Below are 12244 nucleotides of genomic sequence, written 5' to 3'. Positions count from 1 at the left end.
TGGAAGGTTTAGAATTAATCTTAACCTCTGGCATTGCTCTGGGCAACCCTCCAGACCATCGTTCTTCAGCTTGCCAACCCATTACAAAAGGGGAAAGACCATATGCAAATCAGGCTGGGTCCACCCCAAAAGGGCAGTCCAGTCCGAACTGTTTGGTCAGATCCCTGCCGCACGAGACCACAAGCATCCCAGACATGTTTCGGCCTCATTGGGCATCATCAGTGAGGAGTAGCTTGTGTCTCTAGGCCTACCAGGCACAGGACCCATATCTGGGCATACCCTTTCCCTGGCCACAGATGACAGCACATCTGCAGGGGTTTGGCTGCCCTGCATTGAAGGGGGTCAGGTCAGAGGAAAAAGAAAACCCCACTATCTCACTAAGATGAGGTGACCGGACACTGGGGAACCCGGAACAGGACCTGGAGGCTGAGCAACATACTGTCAAAGGCAGTCAAAGAGCACGAAGAGTACAAAAAGACACAGCAAAAACCCTCTTGCTACGGTGGCAGGAAAATAAATATATGAAAGGACCTGAAGCGGTTTTCTGGTTTTACTTTGATACATAGGGCCCCGTGAGAGCCTTCAGGAAAAGAGCTGTCAGCTAGGAACTGCTCCCGCTCTACTCACCTGACCTGACGTCTCCACCTGAACATTCCAGCATCAGAACAGTCTATAACGGCCCTCAAACAGCCATTTTGTGCACTGCAGTGACCGCTGACCAATGACATCACACAGGAGAGCTAATATGGAATCCTCATTATTTTCAATGAGCATGATATATATATATATATATATATATATATATATATATATATATATACAACACATAATAAAACATGACATATTTCAGTAGTGCATACTGTTTGAAAGTAAAACATACTAAAGACGAGGCAGTGACAGTAAATCATACTGGCATATACTTTGGAGATAAATAAAATAACTGTTGCCCTAATGGATTTTTACTCATGTGCCTAAAAACTTCTTAAAGGAAAGGGCACCCCAACAATCTAGCATATCTCCATAAGTGACCGATGACATGTCAGAGGGGGATACACACGTTCTTGCAGGGTGTGTGGCAAAGTATCTGCCACCAATTGTAGAGACGTAAAAATGAGGGATCCGTAATAGGTCCTGCCTAGCACTCCTGCTTGGTCACTGAGGTTGGAATCTTACATATTTTGCCATAAGATATTTAGGGGAAATGTTGTTCTGGCATTAGAAAGAAAGTCTTACCATTTTGCATAGAATTCTGTCTTAACCATTCTGTCAGAGTAAGGATTTCTGGGCTTGCGAAACATGATTAAATTCCAGATACTTGGGGTGTTTAAGAAACGGACGAGCATATATAGAAAATATTGGATTAACGGGAAGTCTTTTGGATTGAACAATTGGATACATTATCACCTGGGATCATGAATGATGAAATAAACTTTACATTGCTGTTGTGAAGTGATTTGCCAAATAGAATTTGGCGTACTGTTGTCATGCATTGTCACAAGAGTATTATGTGTGAAGAATACACCGGACACTAGGTTGTACACATGAATGACTCTGACGAGGAAAAATGGAATTTGTGGGGGAGATTCGATACTGACAGTTTGAACATGCGTGTTAGATTGGGATTATATAAAGAGTTTACTTTGTGATTTACTGGATTGGCTATTCAAATGTCTTAGAAAAAATATGTAAGGGAAATAAGACGGCACCCCTTTATTATGTTAAATGAAGCTGAACCAGTGATGTAACATGATATGAAGTTTTAAGTGATCAAAAGTGAGGAATTCATTTAGCGGCATAAGGATGAAAGATGGCGTCTCAAGATTCCATTTGATGTAGCAGAAATAGCTTTCTAGTGCAGCGTGTTAGTTCACGTAAATAAGAGAAAAGAAAAACTTGTATGCATTTGTTAAGTTCAAATGCTGCAAAACCGATTATAATTTGGAAGGGAGAGCGGAGCGATGAATTATTTAATTATACATTGAACTTATTGCATGTATTTGAAAAACAAGTTTGCATTTCAAAGCTTCTTCGTGGATTTTACATGTTTTCAATACATCTCGGTCAGGGATGGTGTCAGTTCCTTTCAACGTTTTCAGTACAAATTGACCCCGAGTTTCAGCCTCCCTCTCACCCCCCCCCCCCCACCATTACTAGCAGCTCTAATGTTGACAGTGTTACTACACAGCAATACATTTCTTTAATTCGTAACATTAAATGTGCTCTTTGCCGCGTGCATATTACAGGCTGCCTTTCATGGCACTCAGCATCCAGTAGCGTTGCAATCACCTTGTTGCCTTTTACTCCGGTTTAGTCTGCATTAGCACCTTGCTGACTAGGAGCTGGCTGCCTGGCCAGTGGCAATCTGTAGCGATTAACATCCCCACTGCATTATTTTGTATACATTAATATTTAAACACCACAAAGGTGACTCAGACTGTTTTCCCAAACTGTAGGCAAGGGGGCCCTCAAACATAATGAAAAGGACCCCCAGGAGCCAGGCCCCGATCACGGTTTCCAGGTGATGGATCCTCGAGTCCCAAAATGCGGTATGAGGCTATTTTTGACTTGATCTCCGCTATAAGAATTACCGAATTAGTGAAGATATTTTTGAACACGTAGAATTTTAACATTATAAATAAATAAACTGGATTCAATTACATATTGAATTGAGGTGTACCGCCCTATAAAAATACTGTGGTACGTGGAACGTGCATTTTTATCCGCACATTCACTGCACGGGACTCTTTTTTTTCTGACAGCTGAGTTTAAGACGTTGACTGCTCCACTAATCCTGCCTGCTCTGCACGTGGGTTGCCGGCGGTTCGTTTTGCGAGAAAGGGGAGGTTGGCATCTATACCAAAACATGTTTGAGCACGTACCCTACACACAACACGGCTTCAATACAGCAAAGTTGAAGCCAGCAGGGTGATCAAGTATGGAACGATCTGTAAGGAACATCTACATGAAATACACACGCACTGCACGTGTCAATCAGTGACAATAGCACATGAGATGTGTGATTACGGCCTCCTAGCTTAGGGACGCACGTGCTCACAGAGAGCGACCAACCACCAAGGGCTGAACAAAAACACACACAGACACTATTGATGTTGCTGGCTTTGCTTGACAAGGGAATGAGTGGCCAGGAAGATACCAGGTGGGACCATTGTGTCCGTTTCACAAGCAGAGCCTGCTCTTAGAAAAGCCATTGTCCAGCAGACAAACAAGCCCTTCAGAAATGAACAATGAGAAAAGAAATCACACTGCAGCACAACAGCACGGTGTAGGTTGTCAAGCTGAAAGACTGTTTAAAAAAGCCAGGTATTTTTTGTTGACTCTAATTTATGTGCGTGCCACCGGAACTCAAACTCAACGGAAACATCATTGAATTTATTGGTCAGTAGCCCTACAGCAAGTTGACTACACTGGCCAAACTCACTCCTCTTTCAAAGGTCAGAGCCTTGAGCAATGTTTGCTACGTTTCATAACTCTTAAGATTATTCAATAAATTCCAGAGCCACTGATATGATATGATATGATATGGCATTTGTAACACGCCTATACACTAGTGTTTCATGGGATTCTTCATTTCTCTTTTCATGGCTGTGGCTGCTGTTGGTAGTTTATATTAGATTTCTGCATGCAATGATGAGGGCCATGGCCCGGCCCACAGCATACAATAGTGGCGGAATGCAATGAAACACAGAGACCAGGGTATTACGTCTGAACTTCAGTTTAATTAAGCAACTGATTCTTTGGCGGTAGCTCCGCCTCTTCCATAACACGTGTGTCGCAGCCCACAAACAATCAAAGTAGTAGAAAGGAGACTCGGCTCCTTTGCCTCAACTAGGTAACAATAGAAAAGGGACATGACAGTTTATATATCACTGACCCAGGCTGCAAGCACATTTTGTTTGTGTGTGCAATGTTAAATGAGCAACATTCTCTTAACAGCTTTAGGTCTGAATCATAAACAATCTTAAGAGCGTGTGGCTTTCTCAACCAGCAGCAAAAAGACATCTTTCAGAAATGTCCAGTCACCACAGGCCTGCTTTGTCGTCACCAGGCCTCTGGGTGTGGTGTTTGTGAGACCTGTGGGTGTCAGACACTTCTGGAGAGTCGTGGAATGGTATGCAGAAAATAACTAATGAGAGTACAAAAACGACAGAAACAATGAAAACGAAAATAACTAATTTTGGAAAAAACAAAGAATGGGGTTGGGAGTGGGAATAGTGGTTTTGGGGTGGGTAAAAGTATTAGTAAACAATAAACGGGGAGTTTGGGGATACCACTCCGAAAAACAACGAAAAATACTTTAGTTATTTTGGTATTAGTTTTGTATTCTTTGAAATTTCATTAGTTGTTTTTGGAGTCAATGAAATCACATGTAACCCTTGGAATATGAGTGTTCAACAGAGTGTGGATAATCCCGTGCATCTCGCACAATATGGGACTTACATGTTGGTCCTTGAAGGACAGTCTGGCGTGACCTATGGGGAGTCAGGAGGCCAGCACCCTAGAGTCCCCTTAGATATAGGTGTATTGCATTGAGGGGAAGTTAAACATGTTTTGAGTTGTATAAAGTGGCACACTTGTTTCCCACAGAGGGCGCTTATGTTGTATCGTAACCTGAGGGGCATTGTAATGTATAGTGATATTTTCTAAATTGGTATGTATTCCTCTTCCCAGCAACTTAACTGTTCTGGAAATTTCAAAGGCTGTGAAGGAACAGACCTCCTTTTACCCTTTCTATCACTGCCCCCTACCTTTTCATCCTCCTTCCTCTCAGGGCCGTCCAAAGCGACTGTGTTCACTTGTGTCGCCTTCTCCAATGACAAACATAAATAAATAAGTAACATCCAGTGCTTCAGTTCCGCCCTGTTTGCAAATCCAGAAAAAAATCTTCCAAACAAAAAGGGGCAGGAAGTCGGTTGTGGAACCTTGGAAGAATTCTCACACATGATGGTAGTATTCTATGTGGCCGCCTCCCGAATCCCCTCCCTCTACACATAAGGAACAGATGTAAATGCTCCCTTATCTTTTTTGTTCTCAGGCTACAAAACCAGAGTGATCACAATCATAAAGGTAATACAAGCACAGTTAAGAGATGTACCTCCATCGCCTCTTGTGGTAATGTGGGCCAAAGCAAGTCTGTACTCTCAAGAGGGGTGTGAATGTGGTACAGTAGCAAACCAAACAGAAATAATACAACAGGCCACAACAAAGGGAATGTCCAATCAAGATTCTATACACAAATATATACTTTAATGAAACACACCATCAGCAAAAATACCTAATTAGAAAAACACCAAACCTGAGGAATGCACACAGAATAAGCAAAGATAGTGTGTTTCAGCACTCTGAGTAATGAATCGGGGGAGTAATACAAGTAAAAACCACAACGTTTGTCAAAATGATATGCTCTGGTGCAAAAAAGCATTAAAGGTGGCCTAACTAGCCTCTAGGGCTGAAAGGTGGTGCAAGGTGGCAGGTAGTAGTCAATACCCTCTGTGGTACTTGGTGATTCGATGGCGTCGAATCAGGGTGCTGGTCATGTGGCTCGACAAGGTTCGAGTGCAGAGGTTGAGTTTTTCTAGACATGGAGCAGTGTCGAGTAGGGGTCGAATGAAGCGTGTAGGGTTTGATGATGATGCATGAAGAAGTGCTTATTGTGAGGGCCAACAAGGTCAGTTTGACAGTTGGTTCAACTGTAAAGATGCTGGTGACTGAATGCCCTGTTCTGGGGTTTCAGTTCCATGAAGCGCTCGACGGACTGTGGATCGTTAAGGCCACCAGGATCAGTTTGAGGTCGATTTGCCAGGTAAGATGCTGGGGATTGTATGGATGCGCAGTCCGGTTTGAGTGGTTTGATGTGGCATCTGATGATTGGGGTTTGACGATCCACATGGGTCTCTTCAAATGGTGATGAAGATCGTCCGTGAAGATGCTGGTGGCTCAAGCATTGGTTTTAAGGCAGTAGATGCAGCAAGGACCTTGTAGTTCGAGCCGAGGCAATAACACGCTCAGCTGGTGTGGTGGTGTGGCAAGCAGTTCAGCGGCTCCGGACAGCAGTCACATTGTTCCAGGTGGTTAGCAGGGGTCAAATAGGAGCTTGTGCGGTTTGATGCTTGAAGAAGTGTGGATCGTAAGGGACCCAGAGTTGGTTTGATGGTCAGTTCAATGGTGAAGACTCTGGAGACTGGATGCACAGTTCGATTTGTGTAGTTCAAAGCAATAAAGAGCAGTAGTTCGACCTGAGATAACAGTGCATTCTGCATGCCCGATGCAACAGCATATAGGTTCGAAAGTGCAGTTCAGCAGTTCGAAGAGCGTGCAAGTGCCAATGCTAAGGGCACCTCTGGAAGACCCTAATGGTTCTATGCATTCAAACAGGCTCGAATCATGGTTCAAATTGGTTCAATGATAAAAAGACAAGCATTGTGGATATCTTGACACTTGGTTGATGTGAGTCTCAATCCAGGGACACAATGCGGTGGGGTCCTGAGTACTGCTGTGGCTGGTAGAGTGGCAGGTCTTGTCCCAACAGCAGTTCACCCCAATGGTCCCTGGGGCTGGTTAGGGGACAAAGCTCGCCTCTGCCTTGGACACACTGCAGCTCATATTGTTGGCGTGTAACATACACAAAATGTATAAAAGCTTTGCATAAGGCTTTTATGCATTTCAATTACGTTACTCCCCATTTTCTTTCACTTGTATGGCGGAAAGGGAGGGGCAGATCGTACCTTAGGATTCTGCCCCTCTCTTTCTCATTGCCATGCAAATACTCCAGAATTTACGCCAGCATGGATTTGAATGCAAGCGGAAATGCTGAGGATCACTTTGAGCCTGATTTTCTCCATAGAGATCCATTGTAAATGCTGCCTGCTATGCGTACATGGCAGTCAGCATTTACTCGATTTGCATGGTGGAGTGCAAAATGGGAGGGCAGAAAGTGGTATACACATACAGGCAATTCAAAAATGAGGCCCTTAGTCTTCACCTCACTGGCGGAGGACTTTGGAGAGATCAACAGAGGTCAATTTCCTCAAGAGTGAATTAGAAAAGGAGGCGTAGAGCACTTCTTTTAAAAGTAAAAGCCCACAGGTGATTGAATTGAAGCTATCATGCTTCAGGGGTCCAATCCCTGTTCTAAGAGCAAGTGGACTTTGCCTTCTGACAGCACACCCAAAGTTCTTTGTGCTAAAGAAAGTGGAGGTGATCGGAAGGAAAAATAGAGGAAGAGAAAAACTAGGTAGTGGAACCTTCCTCCAGCTGTAAAGGTGTATCAGTCTACACTAGACCACCTGCCCTGTTCAATAGGATCAAAGACCATTTTGGTGTGCAGAACCCCTGTGGAGGCTAAGAAGCTTGTGAATGGGTTTGCCCTTTGATTCCTGTTCCCAGAACAGCTTCCTTTGGAGGTGCTGGTTCTCTGGGGAGGGTGTTGCCTGCCCTCACAAAAGAACAATGAGAGGCAACGTCCAAGACTGCAGCAAGGACAACCTGTCTGGGGTAGAATACACAAAATACTTCCACAGCCGAACTGGTCTAGCAGTGCTGACACATCTGTGATATCAAATTGATGTAACTATGAGAAATGCTGACTACCATACCATAAACTCAGGTATGGCATGCATTTCTTAGTTTTGTGTGCAACCAGGATAGCATGCTCAGAGTTATGTCGCTTTTGCCTCAGGGGTGCATATCTTAATCTTAAATGCAGCCCCTGCATGGCAGAGACTTGGCTGTCGCTTCAGCTGTCAACTGAGCACCTGTGACTTCTGAACCTGCTCTGTGCCACTGGAGAGCAGGTGCTGCAGATCAGGTTACCGATGCAGAAGGGCACAAGTCTTTGTTCATTGGTCTTATAAAAGAGGAATGTGATTTGCAGATTACCCTTTCAAAGAGAAATGGAATTACTCATATCAGTTTATAAATGATTATTATTTTTTTTTAATCCAGGGCATCTACACCCTAAATGGCAATTTGTCACAGTCAGGCCATCAATACAACATTGCCTCATTTCCTTTTAGCCCAGGAATGTAATTTATTTTTACCTTATTCCCATGGGACTGCAACCTTTGGCTCTTCATATGTTTTAAGCTACAAGTCCCATAACCCCTACGCCAGAATAGTCATTGGCGAGGGATCATGGGATTCATAGTCCAAAACATCTGGAGAGCCAGAGGTTGCAGATCCCTGAAGTAGCCGATTCCACCACATTGTTCAATTAACTCCATGGAAGTCTTTTGCCATCCACTGATTCATCCATGCTTCTAATTTTGCCAGGTTGTCAGCACCAACTGTGTAGGCATTGCCCTACACTTTTACTGGATGCCATCACGGGTACCATCACAGGGGCCTTAAATAAGAGGAGTAATCCATAAAAATGTATATATTTTCACCATTTTTTGTTGGCTATTCCCACCTTCCCTGTGCCTGTAGCTATAGCACTCCAGTTCCTTGCAAACAGTCATTCTATCTGGCTGGTGAGCCTGCCTTCCACAAGTGTCTGTGCTGTGTTATATCGGGACCTGTGTCAGTGAGGAGGCCTTAGTCTCAGTTTTGGTGTTTTTCCCAATTGGAAATAAGCCAAGCAGACAGAGGCAAGGTTCCACCTCTTGCTTCCAGCCATGAACTCTGCCATGCACTCTCCCACTCTTTTACAGTGTTGGCCAAATTGACTATCGCCATCACATGTGGTACCTACCTCAAGGACGTGACGTGCGGATTACCTTTATGCATCACCATATGAAGCAAACATGGTGCACGCCATGCCCTAATAAGATGACTGAAGAGATTGCTTGAATACTTTCTTCTGTATCCTTGGCATTGTGTGTCTGTATGCCTGTCAGTGTGTGTAGAGGGCTCATCAGGTATGCCCTCTGCCTTAATCTTATTGGAATGCGCATTAAATGTTCATCAGATTGTATGGTAAGCATGTTCCATCTGAACCTCTATTTAAAAGCAATCCACACCTAATAGGAACTGGTGACTGACATTAATGGGGTGTCTGTCTGAAGCAGTTTAGTCTTCACTAATATAGGTAGAAACTACAACTGAATATTTTTAGTATCCATTGAAAAATTGAGACTGTGAAGCCAATCAGAATCCTTCAGAATGCAGCCTGTAACAACTAATTAGTAACCTGTGCCTAAGCCAATCGGGTTGTTCTAATAGCAATAATCCCATGTTCTGCAGGCTTCTCTGGCCTGGTAACGACACCGGGCAAGAGCTGTAATAATATGGCTTCCACCCCCTTGCATGGGACGCGCTTGGCCGGTAACGGCCCGCCAGACCGAGCCTAGGAAGGGCTGAGTGAAATGAGGGCCTCGACCAGGGATGTTGGGCATTACCAGCTTGCGCAGCCAATATCCTGAGGGGAAAAAACAAAAAATGTAAAAGGATGGCCGCCGCCATAGAGAAAAGGATTAAAGTCCCTTTTCCATTTCCATGGCAGTCGCCAGGATCGGAAGGAGCGCAGGGACTGGAGCTCAAAACTCTGGTCCCGCAGGTAAATTGGGATGGGGTCTGAGGATGTGGTACGGGTTTGGTTGGCTTTGTGGGTAAGGTGAGGAGGGGAAGGCGGGGAGGCAACATAAAAAAGGAAAAAAAAGGTCCTTGGGTGGCTGGAACAGCGGGCAGAGAATGTATATTGCCACCCGCTGTTTCAGCCACCTGATTTGTGAATGGCCCTTTCCCTGGGTGCGAATGAGCTATCATTATTGGAACTCTGTGGCATCGTTTTTTTGTGGAACCTATAGAAGGCGGCATCTCATTCAGAACTCAAACGTTAGCTGCTGACAGACGCGGGGTGTGAGAAGGCACGTGAGGGGTGATGGTGATAGCACATTAATGTGCTAGTAGCATTATTGACCTTGGCACTGGTCAATGACAATTTTCGTCTCAAACCGTTCTATTATGTCCATTCCTGCACTAGTAGCCAACATCACAGATTAGTACCACAGGCAACACTGCTACCTCTTTCTGGATACAACTAATGTCTGCAGCCACTGCAACGGGTCCCCAATAATCACTGACCACTAAAACTTGCAAACTGCCTGTGAGGTATGGTGCTGTACCCCCAGGTTGGAATGTGTCTCGAGGGCCTGATTAAACCCTGACTGATATCAAAAGAAGTACCACAGCTGGTTGTTTTTAATGTTCAATAGTTCATGTGTTGCTCACTAGCTGACATCAGAACCCAAGGCTCAGCTCCAGGCAGACCCATACAGTGAATATTCCAAAGACTTGATGGACAGAATAAACGCCAATCAAATGAGCTTATCCATCATGGCTGACGTGGTCTTCTCAGTGTCTTGCAGCGCCATCATTGGTTGTGTGATTCTAAGTCTGTGTGACATCTTGTGTACGGTTCAAGTGATGTTTAAGTGATGCCACATGTGTCCTTTCCTTCTAGGTAACCTCCCGCATGGCTTTTACTGTGCGTTTCAAGAAGGGGACTGCGGATGGACGCAGGATTCAGCTGCCCCAAACGTGCCTCAATGGAAGATTGGCAACCCGCAGAACACCCAAGTGTCTTTGACTGCAGGTACAGTGGGGGCAAAGAGCTGAACCGAAATGTAGCATGCAAAAAATGCCAGGTGGCACACTCGAACATTTGTTTCTCCCCTTTTACCACAGTACATCATTTTTTATGCTATTAAAGTGTGATTTGCTATGCAGCACTCTGCTATGCCGTTCAATGTAATGTTAGCTTCTGCTATGCTCTGCTGTGCCATGTTATGCCATTGAGTTTTTCGGTAATGCCCAAAAAAAAACTTATCAGAAAACAACGAGTCAGAAAATATAACTTTTTTTTGTCGAATTTGTGTGGGAAGTTTGCACTTTTTTTTATCAAAAAATAGTTAGGGTGGGTGGGGGGAAGTGGGGAGGGGTGCGGGATCTCCGCACACATTATTAAAAAAAGGTGCCAGAAGAAAACAAACGATTTTCACAATTCGACCCTAAAAAACTTGTTCTTTTCGGCCTCGTTATTCGTTTTTCAACTGCCTGTACAACGCAGTAGTGGCTTCACGGAAGTATTTGGCTTCAAAGACAATGGAATGACCCTACAATGGAAGTGTCAGACATGTCCTTGAAAGCTTGAGATAGCTTGGACGGTTCTTCAAGTTCCAGATACGCGGAAGCCGGGAGCAGAACCGTCTTACCTTTACCACAGTAAAGGGTCCCTTTCTCTAGCGACTATCATGATGGCCAAGCTGACACAACAGACCATGTGAAGACAATGTGAGGTGACATGATCGAATTTGAGGGTCGAAATGTAATTCTGCAGAGGCCAGTCCCCTCACCATTGAACTATTGTAAAATACCTGCTCCCTTTTCTTCATGAGTTGGTCCTTGGTCCCTCCATCTCCCAATTCTTCAACTCCATATCATCTGCTGGGGAGTGATTTTAGCAATTTACTTTGGACCTATCGCACTCCTGCCCGGTCTTTCAAAATTCTCAGAAAGAATTGTACATTTTCAGGCCTCTGCCCTTTTTCATTCTCAGGGTTTACCCTCCCAGCTGCAAACAGGGGTTTGACACAGTCACTCTATAAAAACTGTGCTTCTTGCTATCACAGATTCTGTACATCACACACAGGATTTCTTGATCATGCTTGGACGGATGGGGTCCATTTGATCCTGTCGATCATCCTACACTCCTTTCATCACTTGGTTCACTGGGACTTTCTGGTTCTTCTCTTCAATGACCTCCTTGCAGTATCACCATTCGGTGTTCATTACGAGTTGGGCGGTATTCCGGCAGTAAATCCGCCAGAATACTGCCCAACGGAATTACTGTTACCATCACTTGGTCTGACGAAATTACTACCGAATTACAAGTGACTGAGTTAATCCGTATTTTCTGAGAGTTCATTGGACTTTATGGGTCATTTTTGGCAGAATTACTGCTGGTGGAATTCCCACCGCAGTAATTCCACCGATTATTGGCAGAAAGTGGGAGGATTTACCTCCAGCATGATATTGGAGAGGGCCATCGCTGCAGTATAGCAGAGTGGGAAAAGTGGCAGTAATTCCGGTACTTGCCAATATTTTCCCGCACAGCCAGTCTCCTTATGAGCCACACTGTCTTTCAGAAAGGGACTTAAGCTCCAGTGTCTGTTCTTGGGCTCTTGTTTTCTCTATTTACTAGTCTGTCAACATAGGTGATTTCCTCTTCTGGGAACCAAACACGTTTTTAAGGAGGTGATGCACAGGTTTGTCTCTTGTTTTCTCT

At 44.4% G+C, this 12244-nt stretch overlaps 1 protein-coding gene across 1 annotated transcript in view; it reads left to right on the top strand.

Annotated features, from left to right (window-relative positions):
• The window catches only part of ALK (ALK receptor tyrosine kinase), a 3554133-nt gene that overhangs the window by 2557241 nt on the left and 984648 nt on the right, over window positions 1–12244 (top strand). Inside the window, exon 7 of the mRNA XM_069608653.1 lies at window positions 10421–10552. Coding sequence (XP_069464754.1) covers window positions 10421–10552 — 132 coding nt within the window. The remainder of the gene's footprint in view (window positions 1–10420; window positions 10553–12244) is intronic.

This window comes from Ambystoma mexicanum, chromosome 4q (assembly GCF_040938575.1).
Source record: "Ambystoma mexicanum isolate Mex_15411 chromosome 4q, UKY_AmexF1_1, whole genome shotgun sequence".
NCBI lineage: Eukaryota > Metazoa > Chordata > Amphibia > Caudata > Ambystomatidae > Ambystoma > Ambystoma mexicanum.
The sequence above is the reverse complement of the archived record's forward strand: the minus strand, read 5'-3'. Positions and strand labels throughout refer to the sequence as shown.